Source organism: Mus caroli, chromosome 1, assembly GCF_900094665.2.
Source record: "Mus caroli chromosome 1, CAROLI_EIJ_v1.1, whole genome shotgun sequence".
In the NCBI taxonomy this organism is placed as follows: domain Eukaryota; kingdom Metazoa; phylum Chordata; class Mammalia; order Rodentia; family Muridae; genus Mus; species Mus caroli.
Window position 1 is genome coordinate 168731528 of NC_034570.1, and position 25156 is coordinate 168756683.

The following is a 25156-nucleotide window of genomic DNA, read 5'->3' on the forward strand; positions in this document are numbered from 1 at the left end:
GCTCCGTGTCTAGTGGTATAAATCTCTATGTATATCTGTGGTTTTCAAGAACCTTCACCTACGTCAAGCCATGGACTCCCCTTTGAAATCTTTTGGGTAGAAAGAAACATTTTAAATTCTCTTCATACCCCAGACAAGGACACTATGACAAATAATCCTTGTCACCTTAGTTACTTTCCTAAGCAGATATCTTACCCAGAGCCCACCACTTCCCCCTTAACTGCAGTGCGTCCTGCTCTGTACACCATGTCTTTGACACAGCAGTATTTGGTCAACTATTTCCTAGCAGTGTGTCATTGCATAAGTCATACAGCTCTCTGGGTCTCGATGTCCTTATGTGGCAAATTCATGTGCCTCATTAGACTATTATGACAGCAAGTGCTCAACAGACCTTGTCTGTCTGAAGTGTCATGATTTTTAATATGATACCTAACTGGTTATAGCCAGCTTAACCCCCACAGAGTCAGCACCCCTTAAGCCACAAGGCACAAAACAGGCAAATGTGCAGTGTGGCTTTGACTGGGTCACCTGTTCTTGTATCTGTATTGCCCTATGCTGTTGGACAGGTTAGCCTGGGTTTGTGGACATGGCAGTGTCCAGGGCATAGATATGCTGGCTCAGAACTGAGCTGACACTATCATTTCTGCTATATTCTACTGGCCCAGATTCAAGGGACACTCTCAGGCCCTTACCTGTGTGGCAGCTGTCACTATGGTGGCCCCAGGTATCTGTGAATTCTTTCTTCCTGCTTCTAAGAACATCATCTCCCTGGCACTGAGTAACAATAAGAATGGCCCTATTCCTTCTTGCCCTTAAGAGCTATCCCTGTTACCATGAAGTAGCCTTGGCAGCTTTGACCACCCACTGTTGGGAGAAACGTTTGCTAGATCTTGCTTAGGTGTAGATGGAGAGGACTGAGACCTGTGGCTGAGCAAAACTTTGGGCAGAGCTGTCCATGCTGTGGTCAGGGAGGCTTCCTGCTTCTCTGGGCCCATGGGGAAGGACAGCAGGGAGTGTCCAGGGGTCACTGTCAGCCCTTAGCAAACCAACCTAGGCAAATCTCCAGTCATTCTCTTCTCCCTGAAGAGCAGAAGCCCTACAGGGGAGTGTGTGGTCATCCTCGTACCCTGTGAGGCCACTCCTGTGTCTTCACTGCCCCTTGGTCTCTTTACTGGTGATACCAATGGCAGTTTGTTCTGCTCATAACCTTGGTGTCTTAAGACTCTCTTAATTAACATCATGTGTGGCCAGGGTGGCTGGTGGTCTCCTGACCCCACCTCATTTCAAGTTGAAGGTGGGCTTGTGGGCAGTAACTTTTCCCTGCACTGGATGAGACAATTCTGGCTAACTCCAGACAACCTCTACTGTTCTAGTCTCAGCTTCAGAGCAACATTGGCTCTTGTCACCTTAGTCCTGGAAGTTGTATAAGATCTCATGGACCTCACATAGTCCTATCCCTCCATCCCTCGGCTAAAGGGGACCCCTGAAGAGCTGCTGAGGTGACTGGCCATGAACAATTGACTATTGTTGAGAGTGTGGTCTTTCAATTTCAGTTTGGGAGAGGGAAATTGACTTCCAAATTCTTAGATCCATTGCACAGCTGTACCACGGAGCTGAATGACTACATTCATGGCCCAGGCAGCCTCCTTTCAGATTCCCACTGGGAGGCACACTGCTCCAATGGCTGCAGAGCCCCAGCATTGGATGGCTCTCAGGGCCTCTATGAGCTCTGACCCCAGCCCTGAGACAGAAGTGAAGGCGAAGCAAAAGGACATGGAAAGTACTTCTGTCCTCCTGTTGCTGCAGTGGCCTGAGATGCTAACTAGAGAGTTTCTGAATCTCTGAGGTGGTCCACACACTTGACTGCATAGCTTTAGTTTGCAGCTTGCACTGTCACTGAGCATCAATGGAGAGATGCAAAGAAGTCATTGAGAACCTGCTCTCGGTGTAAAGATTGTGATAATCACACCGAAGACAAGGCATGCTTAGCTAAGGAATACCCTAAATAGAGTCATCCCTTCCGATCATGGTATAGGATTTCCCTGTGGGAACCGGGGAAGACAGACACACAGACATCACTCATTAGAGCTTCAAAAAGCAGATGCTGAGGACCCAGAAGGAAGGCATGGGGAGTGGGACGACACACTGACATGTGACCAACTGATGCTGTTTACAGTCAGTGTATGTATAGAGAAAGAAGGTTTCAAAAGTCGGATGTGAGCAAAGAAAGAAGGTATGGGAAGAAAGAAGATGCACATCTAGACATTCTCGATTCTGTTAACACTAAGATTGTCCTCAGGGTTTCTGTTCTAAATTGGAAATCATGTTTTCTTCTCTAGTATGACTAGCTTGTTTGAGAGATGGTGTGTGTGTGTGTGTGTGTGTGTGTGTGTGTGTGTGAGGTTCTGGTGGACAGAGAGACAATAGAGAGTCAAGTTCCTTGCCGAGGAGGCTGACAGAGGGGACAAGGGTCCAGAACCCATCCCATTCTCTCACCACAACCTGTACCTACTTTAAGACTGGAGAGTGCAAAAGGAAGGTTTATAGTCAGTGTGTTTCACTGATTACAAGGGTGGAAAGTCCCCTGTGTTTTTAAGTGGCAGAGGCTAGACCATCTGGGACTGTGGTGATGCTAGGACTCCAAGCCCCAGGAAGGCAGAGTCACTTCTATGTCATTGAGGTGCCTTGGGTGCTGCGAGGTGCATTTATCGAGTGCCTTGTCTTGTGTCTTCCAGGCTGAAGTTTGTGCTGGAACTGTGGCCGAAGTCATCCAGTCTGTGGTGAACGGGGCAGATGGCTGTGTGTTCTGTTTTGGCCATGCCAAGCTAGGTGAGTGGAAACTTGAGTTCTTTCTTGTGCTGATCACTAGGTAACCTCATTCCTGTCTCGATATTGGTTCTGGATTCCTCGATGCAAGGGCAGGCTAAGTTCCCTTTTGGTGCCAAACTGAATGATAAAGAACAACCATGCCTGACTTTGAAACAAGTGTCAGTCCTAAGTGGACAGACCTAGTCCCATAAGACAGCTTCAACTCCAAGAGGGGAATAACAGGATAACAAGGTCATAGGTCAAGGTCATAGTCAAGCCCAGTGGGTAGAGAAGCAGGAAGGGTGTTCATGTCTGTCTTGATCATGGGATGGATGTCTGGGAAGCAGATTCGGGTGGGTGGAGCCAATGGAGGAATCTCCAAGCAGAGCCCCACATGGGGGAAGCAAACCAAAGCTGTCCTTGGGCCAACATCCAGCCCTGTGAAGAGTGCTCCCTGTGAAAAAATCCTCCCTGTTTCAGCACTTGAGAAAGGAGCCACCAACTAGCCCTGCAAAACATTGGCTTAAATCCCCTGCTACATTCTCTTTCCAGTCCTGACCTCTTTGCCTCCCAGGCCTTGTCAGATGTACAGAAAGAGTTAGCGATTTCGGAAGCTTCTTGGTGGAAGAAATCATCCCAGAGGCCTCGCAGAGGACACAGAGACCCCTCCCCTGTGACAGAGAGCCCGTTCCACCCCACCCCCACTCCTTTCTTCACTTCTTGATCACAGATCAAAGCAGGGGTCCCGATTTTAATGGAATTTGCTCATGCTATTAAAAAATCAAAACAAAAGCAAACCAGCATTTAACTTGAGAAAGGATATAAAGCACACATGTGTGGATTTAATCTGTGGGGTAGCTATAAAAAGGACTGTAATCGTGATGAAAAGCCCCAGCTTCCTACTTCATGTAGAACAACCCCAAAGGCAGATAGTCTGTGATGTTTGAGCTCCTCTGCAAGGCCCCTTGTGACTTCACCCTGTCATTTGTTTGGGCTCTCACATTCTTTTATAGCTATTATTCACCTCCAGTATAAGGAAATGTGTCTTTTCATTCTTCAGCTTGCCCTCGTCCCACTCCCCGTGCCTTCCTTCTGGGTCCTCAGCATCTGCCTTTTGAAGCTCTAATGAGTGATGTCTGTGTGTCTGTCTTCCCCGGTTCCCACAGGGAAATCCTATACCATGATCGGAAGGGATGACTCTATGCAGAACCTGGGTATTATTCCATGTGCTATTTCTTGGCTGTTCAAGCTTATCAATGAGCGCAAAGAGAAGACGGGGGCCCGATTCTCAGTCCGCATCTCAGCCGTTGAGGTGTGGGGAAAAGAGGAGAACCTTCGAGACCTGCTGTCTGAGGTGGCCACGGGCAGCCTACAGGACGGGCAGTCCCCAGGCGTGTACCTCTGTGAAGACCCCATCTGTGGCACACAGGTGACTGACTACTTTGGAACTTGGACTTAGGTGGGGGTGACTCCTCTCTACTTCAGAGGATGGGGCATCTCAGACCTGGAATCACTTACCATGTAAACCGGGAAAGGCTTATGAGTGTTTACTTTAAAGTGGACGGGAACTTTATGGCCTGCAGCTGTGGGGCCATCTGCTCACCCAACCTAAATATTTGTACCTTGAATCTAATTGACAATGAGCAGGAACTGCAATTGTCATAGCATTTTGGGGGAGATTGAATCCACTTTCTTGATGCCTCTTTCAAGAATGAAAAAAAAGAGTACAGTCTTTCTTTTGTTTAACAACAAACTGAAATATTTACTGCTCTGCACAAATAGCTGCAGCCATTACAGGGGCTGTTTATGGCTCTATAAACTGTGTTTCTGGCACTGCTTTACAGCCGGATTAGCAGTGCTGTGGGGAAAACTAGTAACCGATTTCTAATTAGAACCGTGATAGAATCGCTAGAACTATGGAAGCCGAGAGAAGCTCTTATTTACCTTTTTAGGAAGTCAGGCCTTTTAAGGGGGCAGAGGGTCTTCCCTTTGTTGTTTAACATAGGGATCTCTCTGTGGCTCTCCCTGTTCATATCCAGAAAGTCAGTTCTGCCAGTTTCCTGCAGTAGACTTCCCAAAACGCCCCGTCTTAGGAGTCTCTGATAAGAGACTGGCTCCCACCAGCTAGGTCATTTCTGTGGATGAGGATGCCCCAGAAACAATATTATACCCAACTCTCAAAGCCTGGCCCTGCTTAGCCTCTGATCAGGGAACCTGGACCCTTCCAGTGTCCTTTAGAAATCTCTGTAGTGTGCATCAGCGCTATCTGGAGGACTTGTTGAAACTGAGCACTGGGCTTCTTCCCTAAGAGTTTCTGACTCCACTCGGGGTAAAGCTCACACCCTGCCATGTGCATTCCTAACAAGTCCCATATGATCCAGGGGCCTGCCACTCTGAAGCATAGCATTTGCTTAGATGTAGGTGCACAGACTCCATGATGGAAGCAGAAGCACCCGGGCCACCGCTCCTTCTGCAAACTTGGCAGGGCTCAAACACGTGTGAACTTAGGTTCATTTTGGAGCCTACTAACAAAGGTTCTCTTAAGTAAAGATCTGTTTCCCAAAGGTAAATAAGGCAAAGAAAGTAATGGCCTCTTGAAGCTCTCCTTTAAAATGTGTATAATTCTGCAGTTTAAGTCTGATAGTAAGTTCAAAAGGACGCATCCGATAAAACTCCCTTCAAAGTTCCAGGATTTTAAAGCTGGTGTTAGCTTGCAAATCCTGCCTGCACCAAATATTGCTTCTCACAGCTTGAAATTATAGGTATGGTTAAAGTCGGAGTAGAAAATTGTCATAATTTGTACCAACCCAAAGACATGTTGCAAATCAGTTCTTTGAAAAATCAAAGCTAAATCAGGCTCGCATCTGCTGTGCCAGCCTTCAGATCGAGGAGGAGAGGAGATGCAGAGTGTGAGGAGATGCAAGGACTTGTCTCAACAAAACCAAAAGTAGATTTCCTTTTCCACCACAAAAGGGACCACTGGGACTCAGACCCCATTCTCACAAGATTCAGACACAATGCCCACTGTGTCTTTTCTAACTGTGTGTGAGTTTGCCCTGAACATAAATTCAGGAACTAAATCAAAAACAGATCTCTCTCTCAAATACAGATGAGACCTCCAAGTACTTAGATGTTTCTACATGACTTTTGTACATTGTTCTGTTGCTATGATAAAATACCCTAACATAAGCAACTTGACAGTCTTTATTAGGACTTGAAGTTGAAGGGGATAGGTCATTGCCAAGGCAGCAGGAGCCTATAGCATCTGATCATCTGACATTCACAACCAGGAAGTAAGAGTGAAGGAATGCGTGCTGCTGCTGAGCTCTGTCTGTCCACTTGCACAGCCCAGGAGCCCAGCCAGGGGACAGTGCCGCCCTCTGTGGGTGGGTCTTCCCACCTCAACCATGCAATCACAATAATCCAATGGTCAGATCCGGAGGCCTAGCTCCCAAGTGATTCGAGGTTCTGTCAAGTTGACAGCTATCACTAGACACCATATATGTACTTGTTGTTCACAACAATTATGTGACTAAATGTGGCCCCAAACCAGCTTTTATTAAATAGCCAAGAAATTAAAAATGAACACTAGGCAAGTTCCTTCTGTCTCCGACGTAAATCACATTTCACCTGTCTCCAATACAATCTCTAAGGTCAAAATCCAGTCACATCTCTCATGTTAGAGGATGGATGGTCCAGGATGTTGGCTTATGAGATGAGCATGTGCTAACACCAACCCCCTGACACAGCCCTTTGCTAGCTGTAAAATATTTAAAACCAAGTTACGTCCAATAAATGTGAACAATCTTACTTTTCAAAAACAAATTAACTAAGCTGGGTTGCCTTAGCCATTCAAGTCCTAGCCACAAAGGCATGAGGATTAGAGTTCAGAATTCCAGAACCCACATAAATGTTGGGTGGGTGTGAAGGCCTGACTATAATTCTAGCCTTGACAGCAGTACTTCTCAACCTTCCTAACGCTGTGACCTTTTGATAGAGTTCCTTGTGTTATGAACCCAACCATAAAATTATTTCACTGCTACTCCATAACTGTAATTTCACTACTGTTATGAATCACAAGATAAATATCTGTTTTCTGATGGGCTTAGATAAACCCCCAGAAAGGGTCATTTGACACTCTCCCAGGGGTCATGACCCATAGGTTGAGAGCCAGGATCAACCCAGCAGGCTTGCTAAGAAACTCTTATATCTGGAATTCTGGGATCAAGTGAGAGATCCTCCCATAACAAACAATCAAGGATAATTCCCAGCGTTAACCCCAGGCCTCTACAGGCACACCCACACACATGCAAACAAGCCTATCCACATATACATCCCATGCATACATGAAAAATGTATGAAAAAAATGACTAAGCTGAGAATGGCCCATGTGTACAGGCCTGGTTTCAGAAGGACTTCTGGCCTTCCAGAGTGGATGGAGCCCGCAGTCTCATCTCTTACTTTCTGTCCCCCAGCTGCAGAACCAGAGTGAGCTTCGGGCCCCCACCGCAGAGAAAGCTGCCTTTTTCCTGGATGCCGCCATTGCCTCCAGGCGAAGCAACCAACAGGATTGTGACGAGGATGACCACCGCAACTCCCATATGCTCTTCACCCTGCACATCTACCAGTACCGGATGGAGAAGAGTGGGAAGGGCGGAAGTAAGTCCATCTTAGCCAGCTCCAGCACTAGCGCTGGCCAGCCAGCACCCCTCACCTAAGGCCTCAGCAGCATCCTCCCTTAGCAGAGGGTGTGGCACCTACCTGCAGCTCAGTGGTCTGGAATTCAAGATAATTGTAGATTCTAGGCCCAAACTCACTCTTGAGTTGAACAGGGACAAAAGGGTAGCTTTGGCAATGATAACTTACAAATGGCACTGCTCTGGATATGTAAAAGAATGGGTTTAAAAAAGAAAATGGATGTTTAACACTTTAGCTCTGTTCACAAGTCCTGCTGGGATCTCTACCTGTATTGTCAGGGGGTTCCAGAGTAACAGAGCTTATAGAATGACTCTCTCTATTGCTTTCTACGTGTGTGTGTGTCCCCTTCAAAGATTCAGATTAGAAGTAAATCCACTTCAATTTAAGCAGAAATCCCTCTCAGATGTGCCCTCTATGTAGTTAAGTTCACAACCAAGAATAGCCATCACCCCACCCCACCCCACCAAAACCAATAGTAAGCCACTAGAGGACTCCCCAACATGCCATTCATCACTATGTTGAGTCTGTCCTATAGGCTAGGAAGTCATAGTCATGTTTCTGAATAGTTTATAAATCATACTTTGAAAGAACAGCCAGATGCGGGCTGTTCTCTATGTTTCCTGTATAAATGCTAGCACAGTGATTGCTCTGTGACAGAGCCACACAACCAGACCCCAGCTCTGTTCACAGTCCCAGCATTCTACTTTTCCTAAAGCTAGGACTGGGCTTGAAACAATTCCTCATCTTTGCCTGTCAGTGGTGTATGCTCTAGGCCCACCAGAGTTGGATACCAACACTTAACTGAGTACCTATACATGGGGATCTTGATCCAGAGGCCAAGTGCTCTGTTGATTCACTAGGCTTTCTGACAAGACCTAAGCCACAGGACTGGGCTAGTAAGGCAGAAACTCTCAAGAACATCTTGGCAGGGCTTTTGATGCCCAAGCAACTAGCCCTCAGTTCTTCTTAAATGATTGTGGATGCCAGGAAAGCAACAAAACATGAGTGGGGAGGGAAACCCTGCCTTGAGAATTATTAGAAGAGGCCCTATTCCAAGGAAAATCTGAAATTAAAACATCCACCTATGAGCCATGAACGGGGCGACACACATAGTTTCCCCTCAAGTGTCCTTGTTGCCCAGAAGACTTGCAAAATGCTCCTGAGATAGTTCTCTGAGGTTCCTGGTATCCTCAACTGGAAAATCCTCTCTCCTACCTCATTGCCTCCATTGGTCTGACTCCTCCTGCACTTCCTACTCTTTAGAGTTTGTCCACTTGATTCCTTGTTTCCACAGTTGTCTTGGTTTTCGGAACCAATGTCTCACTATTTAGCCTGGGTATCCTTGAACTGGCAATCCTCCTGTCTCAGCCTCCAGTGTGCCAGACTTGCATCCATGTACCCACCACACCTAACTTAGCTACAAAGTCTTAGATGCAGGTTTATTGAGGGAAAATTTGTATCCAGTGGCCTGGAAAGTTGTCTTTGCTCTTTATTCTCAGCCCTTAGCCCACCTGTAGTCTGTGGCAAGCACTGATCTGTTTCTGTCTGTGTTTGACTTAACTCAGAGTAGTATGCGACTCAATCTTGTGGCCCAATGGGTCCCTTTGTGCCTGACTTCTTTCATTTAACTCTGTGCACTTGAGATTCGTTTCTCTGGCTAATGTATGTATCACTTGTTCACTTACCTTCCTTGTTCTTTGCCATCTTGTTTTGATTGGCCCTAAGAGCTGCCTCCCATCTCCACCAGGCTAACAAATGAAAACAGCCATCTAATGGCTGGGGGTTCCACTAACCAAGGCCACCTGCACAGAATGGGAAAGCAGATGGAGCAGTTCCCCAGGAATCTAGAAACTCTGTCACTTGTCACTCTGGGAGATCCCCCACCTCCACCTCCACCTCCACTCCCACCATGGGTGCCATTATTAAGTAGGACCAGATCTCCCTGGACGGCCTGAGATGGTGAGGGTTTGTCTCAGGAACAGCAGGATGTGTTGGATGGGAATCTTTTAAAGGACATTGATTCTCAAAGGAGAGATCGTACCATGTCGCACACTTTCATTTAGCATCACAATCTTGAGGCTGGAAATGGGACTCAGGACCAGATCAGGAACTCAGAAATCTGCAGCTAAGCTGTGAGTTCTTCTCCCTGCCGTCCTGGGAGCTGGCTGTTAAGTCCCACCCTCCTGCTTTTTCTGAGTAATATCTTAGCAAGTCGATGTAAGAATTGGAACACTGATCTCTTAGTCATTTAAACAGCTGTCAATAGTAGTCTGCAGTGAGTTCTGACATGGTCAGCAAAAGGAACTCCCAATATCTCTGCCTCAGACAAGGGCTTCCAAAAGCACCAAGCAGAGAGGTCCATAGGGCCCAAAGAGTTGTACATTAAGTGGCAACTCCCTTTTGGTGTTTTATTTATTTTTTTATTCCTTCATCTTATTTGCATCTTAGAATCTGAAAGCTGAAGCAAACAATGAAAATGCAGAGAGATTTCACCAAAGTGCTTCAAATGTAAAAATTTGAATTTCTGACTCCACCACAGTGTAAAAGAACATTGTCTAAAACTGACGACTTGCTCCCAAGTTGGTCCTACCAAATCCTGAGCACTTATCAAATATTTAACATCTGACTCATCTTTTTATTTCTAAGTTGTGCATGAAAATTGCTTTTAAATAATAAATTCAAGTGAAAGGAAAAGGCAGATGCCACCAGTGGCTTCCAAACCTCTCAGGTGATGTCCCGTGTTGCAGTAAACTAGATGAGAGAAAGGGAGGGTTCAGGCTGTGGAGGGCAAAGGGCCAACCGCTCCCACCTGCCAGGGCCCCAGCATCTCAAAGGCAAAGATTCAGACCCAGCCTGGAGCCCAGCAGGATTTCCGTGGATTTGTGTGGCTAACCCATAATGAGAAGATTTGGCATGTTGTTTAAAATGGAAATTTTGTTTACTTATATATAAGTTATAATCCCTGTGGACTTGGCAGCCAGAACTCAATTAAGGGAAGGTTTATTAATTAGTCACCCTGAGGGGAAGCAGGAAGCAGAGCTGTTAACCAACCGGGAGAGGCTTAGCCTGATGATGGATTCAGGGGCAATCTCTGCTGCAAGAACAAGATACATAGTGTGTGTGTGTGTGTGTGTGTGTGTGTGTGCCCAAGTCTTAGACCTATCTATGCATTGTATGTGTGTGCATGCACACACACACACACACAGAGAGAGAGAGAGAGAGAGAGAGAGAGAGAGAGAGAGAGAGAGAGAGAGAGGACTAAAACCTTCTGGTCAAGATAGAAAAGAACATTCTTTTGACATATCGCCGTTTTGTAGATAGTATCAGGTTGGGCTTACAATAGCTCCCCAATTCCCAACACTTCTGTAATATTGGCAGAGCTGGTTCTCCACACTCGTGAGTCCTTACTGTTAAATCTATAAGGGCTTGCAGGCTCTGTGTAAATTCAGCACTGGGGAGAGGCCCCAATGAGCAAGTGCTGTTCCTCATAATGGATAACTGTTACTTCAGGTGGGGACTCGGTGAAGCCAGTTTTCGTTGTCCTTTTCATAAGCATGGACTGTAAAAGCATTCATTTATGGGCTGGTGAGATGGCTCAGCAGGTAAAAGTGCTTACCATCCAAACCAGGTGCTCTGTGTTCCATCCCCAGAAAGTATGGTGGAAGGGAGAAATGATTCCATGCATGGCATAGCATGCACATACCTGTACTCATAACACACATCATACATATACATGATAATAATCGACAATTTCAATTCATCCCTTTGATGCACAACCTTTTGAACGTCCAGTGTCCACCCACAACTAACACTGGGAGTCTGATATGTTCTCACCCAGCTTCCTCCTTGGGAGCCATCATAGTCTAGGCTGTCCACAGATACAGGAATGTGTGGCCATGTACTTGGGTGGACATCTGTGTCTGCACTCATCTGGTTACAAGTCTAATCTGACAATTTCCTTCATCTTGGCTGTCTGGTGGCAGTCACTCTTTACAAAGGCTGCAGAATGACCTAAACCAGCCATGTCCTACCCAGGGCTGTATAGTTCAAACAGCTCGAAGGATCCCTCGATCCATGCAGCAGGTTTTGCTCCTAAAGTGGGTGAGCCTCACTAGTGTGCACCTCAGTGCAGGCTGGTGCTGTGGGTATGCTAACCACACTGAGAGAAGCTGGTCAGTTCTCAGAGAACTGACCTGAGCAGAGAGATGAAGATGTACTGTGGGACTCTCAGCTCCCTAGCCAGAGTCAGTTATGAAGTGACACCGCCTACTCTGTGCTTGCATTTTTTTATCTCTCCCACCATCAGTGTCAGAGCTGCCTTACCTCAGGACAGAAGGAAGGGAAAGAAACAATAAGAATGAAGGGTCTCAAGTCTTCTTCCTCTGTAAGAGCCTGCCTGTTCCTTACAACTTCCCAGAATGTCCCAGCTACATAAGATTTTTCTCCATAGCAGCTTCTGTCCCATTCTTCCTTACAGTTTTATCTCCCATGCCTGTTGGGCCCCACTAGGCTATGTATTTCCTGAGAACAGAAGACTCTGATCCTCATCTTGGGCCTCCATGGTGCTGGCCCTTGCCTGCATGCCAGCACTCAGTACCTGTGTATTATATTCAATGGAATGTGTGCTGTATTTTAACCCCAGCTTCCTCTACCATATAAAACAGCTAGCTTTGGAAAGCAAGACCAACTTGTTTGGATTTTGAATTACCTGGGGGATTAGTAAGGCATACCTCCAAGTATGCAAGTAAGGGCTATTCCAGAGATGTTAGACCCTGAGGGCTCTGACCTAATGAATGGTTTAATGCCTTCAAATTTAGAGTTGACTATTGAGAGGTGGGCAAGACAGGAGTGGGGCCTCACTGGAAGAAGCAGATTGCTGGGGATCATATGTTTCAAGGGTAGAGCTTGGTCCTTGCCTTGCCTCTGTCTGTTTCTTTATGCTTCCCAGCGGCTACGATGTGAGCAATCTCTTCTACCACACACTCTTGTCATGCCATGGTGTTCATTCATGCTTGCCTCATGGTGGGGCCAGGCAACCATGGACTGACTCCTAGAACACTGAGCCCAAATTCATTATTCTACCTTTTGACCATCTGTCTCAAATGCTGTGGGTACACTAAGTATGCTGCCAGAAGTTGGTCAGTCCACAGAGAAAGTCCACTGGACAGGGGAACCATATCAAAAGATACATATGAATAGCAAGTGTGCATTTATTCATATTAATCTTGGGGCACACAGAGGGGGTTTCCCTTCGAGACGACTTTTTAACTTAAGGTTCTATCTTTCATGAGCTATACACCAATTTTAATTGCTTTTACTGACATTTCCTCAAAGATATTCAAGAACTTAAAAGACCCATTTGCTACCAACTTTTTCCAGCTTTCTTTTCTTCCTCCCTCCCTCCCTCCCTCCCTCCCTTCCCTTCCCTTCCCTTCCCTTCCCTTCCTTCCTTCCTTTCCTTTCTTCTTCCCTTTCCTTTTCTTTTTTTTTGCTTTTTTCTTCTTCTTCTTCTTCTTTTCTTTTTTTTGTGACTCTGTTTTCTCACTTACACCTGATTTAACTCTTCTTTAAAAACAACTTCCCAAGCCAGGCAGTGGTGGCGCACGCCTTTAATCCCAGCACTTGGGAGGCAGAGGCAGGTGGATTTCTGAGTTGGAGGCCAGCCTGGTCTATAGAATGAGTTCCAGGACAGCCAGGGCTATACAGAGAAATTCTGTCTCAAAAACAAAACAAAACAGAACAAAACAAACAAACAACATCTTCCCAAAACATTAAGCTTAATTTATATATAAATGTTTAAACTCCGTGTAAAATGGTGTTTTATTGGTTATTGTGTTGTTTGTATTTTAGTTGCATAATAAATGAACATGTAATAAACTGCTGATCTCCTGGTAGATAGACAGCACATCGTTTTGGAACCAAAGTGCTTAAGCAAAGCAGCCTCGAGCACTTGGCAAGCTGTGGTGCCAGTCAGTCCATGTCTTACAGAGGCAATGGAGAGTGTGACTAATCTTCAGCCGGGTGGGAAGACACTGGATCCTAGACTGCAGCCCCTGATGGTTGTCTGAGAACTTTGAAGTGAATCCTAGCGCCCATTCTGTACTCCAGCCCAAGCAAATGAGAAGGCCTGGGAGTGGGGGGCAGACAGCAGTAGCTCTTTGCAGGTCCCAGGTGATTCCAGAGTGCTGCCATATTGGAAGTCACATTTGTGCAAGACACGTGGAAGGCTATGCCTGTCTCAAGAGTTCACATTGGGTTCCCACCTGACTCAGCATTAATTTTCAATAACATCATGGGTGATTCTTTTTTTAGCATGGACCTCAGCCCTCCCATCTATCATTTCAGCCCAATTAATGTATAATGTAGGCATTAGGTGATATTAGGAGAGTTTAGTATTCCCCAGGACCTAGCTGGTACTCAATACTGTGTGGTTTAGAAATAGGTAAGATGAGTGCATTGCTCCCGTGGGGAAAATAAACTATGTGGGTAATTTGGTTTGGTCTATCTCTGGACTCAAAATATAAAAAATTCAGAGCTGAAGGTGTGGCTGAGTTGGGGGCCTCGAATGCATGAGGAAGCCTGAAGTCTGATTCCCAGCATCACATAAACTGAGTGTGGTAACACAGGCCTGTTCTCCCAGAGACATCAAAGGGTCAGAGTTGTTATCCTCAGCAGTATAGGAAGTTCAAGGCCAGTCTGGAATATGCAAGATGCTCTTTCAAATAAAATGCAGAAGACAGATTGGACTATGTTCGTTTAACTCCCATGTTCTTGATCTCGGGAATCTGAAAGGCAGATAAGGAGCCAGCTCCTCACCTGCAGTCATTCCCTCCCCCTTGCTCATTCCTTGCAGAATGACTTGTGGTGATGTAAGTTCTTGATGCTATCAAACAGCCTGTGCCCCCTGACTTCGCACCCTGCTAGATTAAGTGCCATTTGGGAGAGCCAGATTCTCTGACCACCCAAACACCAGTGGGTAGAGGGTAGAGAGCAGCGTTTTCCATTGCATAAGGGTGCCTCTCATTCTGAGTCATGCTGCTAATTACAGGTATTTTATAAAACTCTTCAACACAATCTAAGCCACCCTTTGTTCTCTGTGTCCTGTTTCACTATGTGTGCATTATACATTTTATTCCATTACATCAAATGGACTATTAAGTCTGGAGGTCCAAATTGGTCTCTGTCTCTGCCCTTTCATCTGGGATGTATGAGGAATACCTAAGCCTTTCCTGCCTACATAATTGGGCTGCAAAATAGATGATATTTTGTTTAAAAATAACTGTTTCTTTAACGCATTGCCATGAGCCAATCTTGCATGATTTGAAATAGGGTAGAGAAGAAATAATATGGCCTCTCCGAGAAGAGGCCGCCCCTGGGACAGTTGAAAATGAACAAAATGAACTTCATTCATGTCTACAGTGTAGAGACCAAGCTAGAGAAGGGATCAGCCACAATGCTATGCTTTCCAGAATGTTCGTGGCCAACAGCATGCAGGGGAATTGAAGGCTCCAAGGTGATTTTCCCCAAGTTCTTACCCAACATCCAATCCATACCTTGCCCTCAAAAGTGATCTTTGAGTTCAGGTACCTAGAAGTGCCACCTGAACATCCCTTACATGAAGTCAACTGATGATGTTGGGACAGGTATGGGGAATATATGCATGTGTGTGAACACACCTATGCACAGGCATGGAGAAGCCAGAGGAACATGTCTCTTGTCTTCCTCTATTGTTCTCTGCCTTGAGCCCTGGAGACAGGATTTCTCTGTGTGCCTGAAGGTCACTGTTCAGTCTGGCTGGCTGGTCAGAGAGCTTCTGGATTCTACCCATCTGCGTCCCCGATCCTGCCCCATGGTGCTGGGCCTCTGGGCTCCCCTAGCCATGCCTGCTTCTTCTGTGACTCCTGTGGATTCAAACTCAGGTTCTCAGGTTTGCATAGCAAGCGTTCTTAGCCATGGGCCACCCTCCCAGCTCACATGGAGGGGAAAAAAATGTATTTATTTTCCCTTTATTTTGCAATGATGCTTTTTCTGAATGTTGACTGCTCCTTTGACAGTTTTTAACCATTGGAAAAATGTTTCCATGCTAGCTTCTTGCATCTTTCTAAGGAGACCTTGGCCACCACACTTACCTTCATTCCTTTGTATGGAATATGTTTTTGCTCCTTGGGCCAATTTTCTCTTCTGCTCTGAGCAGTGTGATTATCATTTGCTTCACTGGTTTTGTTCGATCTTCTTGTTCCTGGATCTTGCTGGGCCTTTTTAGATTTGTGGGTTGGTGGTTTCCATCATTTGGGGAAAGTTTGGGCGGTCACTTATTGTGTACACTCTGGAAATCCAAGCAGGTGAACCTCAGACACCTGAGGTTGTTCTGTAGCCCTGCTAATTTCCTCCCTCCCCCCTCCTCCTCCCCCTCCCCCCTCACTCTTTACTTTTGTTGTTTACATTTGTATTTTTCTCCCTATTTTATTTTGAAGATTTATACTGATATATTATCAGATTTACCAACCTTTCCTTTTGCTAATGTGTAACCTGCCATGAACTCCCCAATGTAATCCCAACTTTGTTCTTAATCTCTTCAAGGTTATTGTATACACTTTGTTCTAATCGAGACAGATCTTGTCATAGGGCTCAAGTGGCCATGTCTCTGGACTTTGACACAGGATGGCAGTAACTGGCCTTCGTCACCTTCTCTGTGGGTTCTGATAGCTCTGCTTTTCTGCGTTTACTTCAAAGACTTTTTCATTGTGGGGTTGTGGGCCTGCTCCTTGTTACGCTCATTTATCATTGTATGTGAACTTTGAGATTTTTCAGTCCGACTGTTGGGAACAGACATTCCTGGCCTTACCTCCACAGTCCTGTGTACACCTGCTGATGAGCGTATAGCTGAAGCTGCCAGAGACTGCAAATCCAAGAGTTCTTTCCTTCCCAGTGTTCTGTCCTGCCCAGGGCTGCTGCCTTCATTTCCCTAGACTTTGGATTCTGTCTCTCTTGAGTTCATTGGGCCAGTCAGGTTCTATCTGGGCTCTTTGCCCCAAGCCTAGGAACTCTTAGCACAGCTAGATGAGACACCACCAGTGTTTGCCTTATTTGTCTCATGTGCCTCAAGAATAGCTCTCCTCTGTCTAATGCTAGTATCTTAAAAACAGCTATTTTGTACACATTCTGCTTATTTTGGGTTGCTTTGGATACAAGATACAATCTGCTCCCTGTTGCTTTATTGTAGCCTGAATTGACGGGTGAAATTCTTAGCTTTTCTGAACTTTAATTTTCTCATCTACAAGAAGAGGATGATGGTGTTTAGATGATTTTGTGTGTGAGAACTGAATAAGATAGATGTCTGTGCACCTGGCAATTGGCAGACACTCAGCAAACACTTGGGTCTCCCCTGCCTTTGCACCTGGATCTCACATCTTCCAGATTTTTCCTGGAGTTACCAACCTGGCTAGACTAGATAATCACTCATGAACTGTTGGGGTTTTGACTCGGTAAGTTTCAGAACTCTGTCATCCACGCAACAGTTAGCTAAAACTCTTACCTTCCTACAATGAACCATTTGATCTACTGAAATTGTGCTTTTATTTGTAAAATAAATGGCAGTAGATTTGAGACAGAATTTAAGAGCCCCAATGGTATTTGAAACCTCGGCTTGGCTTGTTTGTGTTATGAAATGTTTGTCTTTTCCCTTTCCCATGATTCTCAGAGAGCTGCATGAAGAAGAGAAAATGTGTTGCCCAGACCTTACCCACTCTCCCCTTTTCTTCTTGTGTCTTCCCCTGTACCAGTGTCTGGAGGTCGAAGCCGCCTGCATCTCATCGACCTCGGGAGCTGTGTGAAAGCTCTCAGCAAAAACCGAGAAGGAGGCTCGGGGCTGTGCCTCTCACTGTCTGCTCTGGGCAACGTCATCCTGGCTTTGGTCAATGGGAGCAAGCACATCCCATACAAGTAAGTGACTCTCCTACTGGACAGCAAGATGGCATGTGGGCATTGCGTTGAGCCATGACCGAGTCTCTGTCCTGAGGGATGCCCTGGGAGAAGTGCAGCTAACCGTCAGTCTGGTCTGGGCTATGAGTTCAGTGACAGAGATTAGCTTTAGCTAGTGATCATATAATGAATCATCTTCCAAAAGCTATGTCATGGAGGCCTATAGTCATGGTCACCATTGGTGGGGTAATGTCAGCATCACATCAGTGGTCTGCTCCATGGTGTGGCATGCAGTGACCAAAGAGCAGTGGAGCAGCCAGATTAAAACCACCATAGTACCACTCATTAGATGTGGATGTTGGGGAAACAACAGTTAACTTTTAGTTCAAGTATGACACCTTGATTATTGCATGGACATCACAGGCATTCTGTGATACATCTGATATCCCTACCTTGGTGAGGTTAAAAAGCCTGGGGTGGGGGGTGGGGGCATCCATGTCTAGTTTCATGGAAATGTTTACCCTGTATACAGGTTCCTTGCCTTTTTTTTTTTTTTTAAGATTTATTTATTATATGTAAGTACACTGTAGCTGTCTTCAGACACTCCAGAAGAGGGTGCCAGATCTCTTTACGGATGGCTGTGAGCCACCATGTGGTTGCTGGGATTTGAACTCTGGACCTTCGGAAGAGCAGTCGGGTGCTCTTACCCACTGAGCCATCTCACCAGCCCAGGTTCCTTGCCTTTTGATCATTACTGCTCCAGGAAGATCGAGTCAGAGCTTCTCTCATTTCTGGGACAGCCCTAAGCTGTCATCAGTGCCCATGAATGACCCAGCCTTAGTCACCCTTTGCCCCTCACCCCCATTGCCCAACTTAGCTGTGTCTCCCATTAGCTACAGGAACCTCTACTCATCTTAAAATGAGGGTTATGGCTCTGGCTAGCAACTCCGTATTTTATATGCATCACAGGAAAATAAGATGCAAAATAGGCATGAAAATCTTTTTTTCTGGAATCTAGAAGGCTGTCACCAGTGACAATGGTGACCAGTTAATGATCTGGTTCACTTCCATTTTATCAGATTTAAGTGGAAACAGCATTTGCCTCACAGAATTGCCATGAGTAACTATGTAGGGGACATTTTGTTTCAACCCATAAAAATCCTTTAAATGCAAATTACCACTGTGGGAGAAACTGGAGACTCAGGGATGTCCCCGAAGTGCCTGAGATCCATGGCAAATCCTTGCTTTCTCCTTTCTTCTGATTTAAATTGATAACAGACACCCAGACACTATCCCCCACCAGGAGGATCATTCTGAGTTGCCTTCAGGGGATTACTTGGTGGTTATAATCCTTATTGTACCCCTTCTTGAAATTGGTATCCTAGCCACATATACCCCAGTGTGGCATTCCCTGTCCTTGTAAGGACCGGTTCAAGGTAAGGGTTCATGATGTTCTATGATTTCTACTGTGAAATAGCTCGGACTATTGGGGGCCTGGCAAAGAAAAAGGTCATGGTGGGGTAGAACTGTAGAGGCTGAGGATCTTCCAAAGACAAAAATTCTACAGGACCTGGTTGACTTCCAGAAAATGAGAATCAGGTCTTTGAACGTACAACTTCCAGGGTCATCATGTAGATACAGTTCAAAATGCCACCTTGCAGTCACTGGCTAGGTAGTAAGTGGATCATGCCTGGTTTATTCCAATCATTGAGCTGATAGTGGGAGAGCTGGGAGATGTAAGCATATGGGAGTTTTGGATTGGGTAAAGGTAACTTCCTCTGGTTACAGTTCGGTTCCACTGTAAACAAAGAGGGAAGCCCTGTGAGTTGTTTGTATTACTAGCTCAAGGTCTCTTGTTAGGTTAAACATATTTATAACATCGGTTAGTCCTAATGGCCAGCCACCTGCCCTCTTGGGAAAGCTGACAAACTGTAGTAGAATGTCACCAGCCCCTCCAGATATCCTGCTTGATTCTGAGAGTCCTTCCTAACATTTCGGTCACACAGGTGATAAGCAAAGTGTTTGTATTGTATGTAAACATAAGCTTAACATAAATGTTGTGTCTGCATGAGACCACGTCAAGGAGTGGTCCCCTGACCCTAAAAGCCATTAGCTGTGGACACAAGCTTCCATCAGTGACCTTGGTCCTGCCTAACAAATCAGCAAAAGCTTGCTGGGAAGCACACTGCTCAGTGTCAACAAGCATAGTGGCCTGAGCAGCCATCTAATGACTAGGGAATCTGTCCTGCCATCCTTTGACTGCCATCTTGCAGAAGGCTCTGAAAGACTTCTGTTCTGACATTTTCTTGTATTCTCAGCCACAGCATAGACTTAGTTAGTATTTGGTGTCTGTGAATCTCAATTGCAAACTGATTGATCAGTCGACTAGAAACAAGTTTTTTCAGAATACAGGAAGGTAAGACAAAGATTTACTCAAATCTGCCAGGCAGTTGGTGACAAGATCAAACTGTGGCTTTTCCCAGTTTGGGAGACGGTTAGTCGTTGAGGTCAAGTGTCTGGCTGGTCCCTGCTCTCATCAAGCTCTGCCTGATATTGGCTGCCTCTACACAGCAGGGTGTTCAGCCCAGCAGGATGGTCCACATTCCCTTCATCAGAAGACAGCACTCTAGAGCCATGCTATGCTGCATTATATTAGCAGACTAAGCCTTTTTGGGCAGCAAGCCTTATCTTTGCTTTGGCGTTCCGGGCAAGGGTTTGTTTCTCGACTGCTGGCTTCCTAGTGTGCTGTTCACTTTCAGGGGAAAAAGCAATCCCAGAAAAATCAAACTTCATATCTTTTGCCCTCCCCCATCTCTCTAAAACACAAGACCCCCCCCCCTCCCCGCTCTTCATCTGTCACCCTAGACAACTGCTTCGAAACAGCATTACTCGTGCTTGCTTCTGGGAAATTAACTGGAATGTGCACAGAGGGGATATAGCCTGTCTCCATTTCTCTTCATCATTGTACCGGACCATTTGTCATGTGAGCAAGCCTGAAAGTGAGTTGGGATTCATTACCCATCCTGGGTGCTCCCACAAGCACCCTCAATGTGCTCTGAATGGTTCTGACTCTGCAGATGATATTGCCTCTGCAGATGACAGGCACAGGCGTGGAGTCAGTTCCCCACCTCAGCCATTAAGCAGTACAAGCTGCCTTGGCCAATCCCAGTACCATTCATTTATCAATCCTAAATAGTGACACCATTCAGAAAAGCATGGCGGGGGTGGGGGGCGGCACAAGGAGATCAGCAAGGGCACCAGCCCCCTAGTCAGCTCAGCAATGACAGAAAGCACAAATTGCTCTCTTCTTACTTCGGGGAGTCTCACACCCAGGGAAATCTGTCCTTGTTCTGAGATTTCTGACAGCACATTTGCAAATTTTCTCCCAGGCTCATTGGTTATAGTTGTCTGCTATTTCTCACCACTTCTTGCACAGCGAGGAGCTAGGAATCTCCACAACTGACAGAATGCAGGGTGGTGTGTGTGGGGGGGGGGGGGCAGAGGCATTAGCAGGAATTCTCATGTCACAAACCAGGGTTCTAGGGGTTCACTTTGGGAGCTGGTCCCCGAGGGGCCACTGCAAGGATCTGTCAGGGTGAACTTGGCTTCAGCTAAAGTGCTCTGATATCCCAGCATTCTGAGGATCACAGACTTTCTAGAGACCCTGGAATTCTAACTGCAGCTAAGTTCCCTACAAGGAAACCTGGTCCCTTTTAGATGTTGTCATGTGATGGGAACAAGCCCTGAGAAAGCATGTTCTTCCCACACTGATCCCTCAAGCCCCAAAGCTCATAAGCTCATTTATAACTGTCACTGCATTTGAAGAAACCATTACGTTAATAAGCCACACAATCCAAGACGAGCAGGGGTTCATTACGGACTTCACAGGAGCCAAACCAGCATACTTGTGTTTGTGCAAAATGATGAAGCTTTTTAATTGAGAACTGACCATGACAGAGATGAGACTATATATTTATATACATATACATATATATATACATATACACATATACATACATATATGTATATATGCATATATGTGTATGTATGTATGTGTGTATATATACATATATACACATATATATACATACACACATACACACACACACACACACACATATATATATATATGGGTCAGCAGCTGGTAATGTGTGAAAGCAAGGACAACAGGCTGCTTGTTTGCTGGTTTGATAATGAGAAAGAGGCTGAGTGTTGGAACGACCTCTTGCGTGGGCCTAGACAGTCACTGTGACTTCTCTCTGGTCTTGTCTCTGTTTTGGGGGAGTTATATTCAGTGAGGAAGCTTGTGCTACCCTAAGGTCATTGTCCTGTTGAGATGGCCACTTCTGCACAGGTCAGTTCTTGAAAAGCTGCTTCCAAACTGTCCTGCAGTGAGTTCTAGGGGCTTTTCAGGAAAGCCCTCCTAATCCCTTTGCTATTTAAGGACTTTGGTCCCAAGGCTTCACTTCTATGTGCTCATTTTGCCAGCAGGGTGTTTGCACTCTGCTTCCAAACCACAGATATTTATTTGCTAATGTCTGGACGCCCGTTTCATAAGGTCATGGAATATCATCCTGCATCCCTCTAATGTCGTGTCTGTTTATGGTGCTGTTCTCTGCCAACTTGGGACATGGTGTCGCATCGCCACCTGTGATGGAAGCTGTGAGCTCCTTCTGTGCTGTGGCCGGAGCACCCCCATTTACTCGTGGTCATCACTAGCAAGTGCTGGGCACGGACACCTGTGCTTGTTTCACTTCCCTCTCTGGTGGAATGGCTCCACTGTTGTGATCATAAAAAGAGAAAGAAATATAAGAATATGCTCTAGCAGGGTTTAGGGGAAGGGGGTGCCTCAGCAGGCCCATGCCAAGGCATCCCTTCCCCCTGAGGGACCAGACACATATAGCATAGAATAGAGTTTATTCAGGTCATGGGGAGGGGAGTTAAGAGAATAGTAGGGGCAGAGAAAGGCAGAGAGAAGGAGAGAGTAGAGAAGTAGAGGCCAGCCATGACCACATGGATTGAGAGGGGGAAGGGAATGGGGAGCAAGGAGGAGCAAAAGAGTAAGAGAGACAAGAGAGGCAAGAGAGAAAGGAAGGGCCAAGCAGCCCCTTTTATAGTGGGTTAGGCCTACCTGGCTATTGCCAGGTAACTGTTGGGGTGGAGTTCAGACAGAATACCAACATCCACCAAGCTTGAAATGCACTGGGGCTAGTCTCTTGTCAAACATCAGACTGTAAATAAGCAAGCACTCCAGGTAGCATCTACTTCCAGAAGTCTCTGTCTCACCAAAGGGCCAGAGCACCCCTTTACAGCCTGTAGCGGAACTCTTGCTTCCTCAGGCTCAAGTAGGGTAAGGCTCAATATTATTTTAAGGATTTCTTAGCACCTGAGCACAGCAATCCCCTCAAACCAGCAGGCAATGCTAAAACCAAATGCCAGTCAGAGACTCAGGGGGGCGGAGGGTTGGTGTTTCATACACAGAGACAGTTTTTCCTAAAATGTTAACACCTCTGCTCATTTGAGAGACAGTGGGGTGCAGATGCCTGCAGACACCAGGTGCAGCAGCAGATCTGCCATTTGGGCTGCACAGGGCCACCACTGCTGGCACAGACCTTAAAAGTCTCCTCACTCATCTTCCTAGTGTCTGGATAGACTTGGAGGTTCTCCATTATCTCAGAACTGGGAACTCACTGAAGAAGTTTGGGAGACTGGAAGGGTTGTGGAAAACTGGGGCACATGTTACAAATTGCTGTTAGCCGTGACATCCCATACCCCTGCCATCACACAGTCCTATTCCTCTGGATTGAATGTAGATTACTTACAGGTACCATAAAATTAAATAGATACTTGTCAGGGAAAAAAATGCAAAAGAATATCAGTTCTAAGATTGACTCAAGATAGCGTGAAATTGGGGAGAAGCTCTGTATAAGGATCTCTGTGTATGAGAGAAGCGCACATGTGCATATTTAACCCCCTCTAAATGCACATTAATGCTGGATTATCTCCCCTGATTTACAGGGAGAACATCAATTTAGAACTATTTGCACAAACTCCGGATACCAGTTTATAGCATTCCCTGTTTAGAAATAAAATAACCAAAGTCTCAGGTTGCCAGGCAACTGGAGCAGTGATAATTCTTAGTATTGCTGCTTTAAAAACATTCATTTTATACATTTTAATGACCGTTAGGGAGCAAAGAGAGTGAGCTCAGAGCATCTCTGGGACACAGAAAGAAGTTCTTTTTTATGAGATTGTTCAGTATCCCGCTCTCTCTCTTATTCCTCCCTACTTGCCTCTTCCCTGGCCGTTGGTATTTTTGTAGTTCATTATAGAATTTACAGAGACAGTTATTTTTTTACCAACCCAGGCAGCAATTGTCTGTTGATTAACTCCTCTGGCGTGATATGTGCAAGTCATTAAGGGAGAAATGATGTGGTGTGGACTCCGCTGGGCTGCAGCCTAGGTTCACTCATCATTTCTTATACTCTAAGTTTGATCAGTCCTCTCTGGTGGGCAGAATCACTCCTCCCCAAGTCGGACCCTCAGTATGGCCAGAACATCATAGCTGGTATGTTGCTCTGCCCACTGCCGTTAACCACTGTTAGATAGAGAAGCATAGCTTCGTGAGGACTGGATAGAAGCCAGGAGACTCCTCAGTTTCCCTTTGGCTTCTGACCTTATCTTAGCTTAACTTCTGAACTTGCCGATGGATCTCTCTTCCTTCTAGATTTGAAGTCAGCTAGCAGTGGATTCAAGGGTGGACTAGGAACCAAAACCCCAAACCCTCTCAATTCCAGCAGAGCAGAGGGGCTCTCCCTGCTCCTCCACAGAGGCCCCAGGACTCAGACTCAGATCCGCAATGCTGGCTCCCTTTCTCAGACAGCCATGGTACTCCAGGGAGGAAGGCAGGGCACAGTCTGGGGGAAGAAGGAGACAGAAGGACCCCACTGAGCTGCTCGTGCCTGGTTCCATGTTTACCGGGCTCCCCCTCTCATGACTAGAGAAGAAGAAGCAAGCACAAGATCTCCCCATCTTGACCTTTCAAAGGGAACAGAAGCTAATTTATAAACTGCTGGATCAGAGGACGAAGGAGAAAATTGTTTCCAGTACTTATTTTTCTGGCTTTTTGGCTACACGACAGGCAGTTAGCGTGGCGTATAAACGAGCGCTCTGGAACAGTTGCTTCTCAATGAGAGCATAGAGATAATACCTCTTACTAAGCCGCCCAGGCTATTCTAAATACTGTATGGATATCTACTCGGTGACGGTAACTTGTAACCGGCAATCTTATGGCAAAGATTGGGAAACTGAGGCACAGAGAGGTTGAGTTCCTAGTTCAAGTTCACACAGCTGTTACAAATCAGAGCTGTGTGTCTGTCTCCCAGTGTGTTGCTATTGCCTAGTATGATGCCTAGAAGGTTGTCAATGTCCAGTGAACACTTGTCAATGGATATGAAGCTTCCATGGACCATATGGTCCATAAAGCCTGAATATAGAGGCTTGTGAGAGTTTAGACTGGGGAGGGGCCAGAGAGTCCAGAGTGTAATCCAGGTGGCTTCCTTGACCTGTTTCTATGATGACTAAGCTGAGTGTCTTAGTTAGGGTTTTACTGCTGTGAACAGACACCATGACCAAGGCAACTCATATAAGGACAACATTTAATTGGGGCTCGCTTACAGGTTCAGAGGTTCAGTCCATTATCTTTAAGGCGAAAACATAGCAACATCCA

General features: G+C 45.9%; 1 protein-coding gene across 7 annotated transcripts in view; it reads left to right on the top strand.

The window, feature by feature from the left end:
* Kif26b (kinesin family member 26B) overlaps positions 1 to 25156 on the top strand; it is a 396540-nt gene that overhangs the window by 329609 nt on the left and 41775 nt on the right. For all 7 annotated transcript variants that reach the window (XM_021161225.2, XM_029479369.1, XM_029479373.1 and 4 more), the window contains 4 exons: positions 2736 to 2829; positions 3975 to 4237; positions 7284 to 7467; positions 17289 to 17448. In XM_021161225.2, the coding sequence (XP_021016884.1) occupies positions 2736 to 2829; positions 3975 to 4237; positions 7284 to 7467; positions 17289 to 17448 (701 nt within the window). The remainder of the gene's footprint in view (positions 1 to 2735; positions 2830 to 3974; positions 4238 to 7283; positions 7468 to 17288; positions 17449 to 25156) is intronic.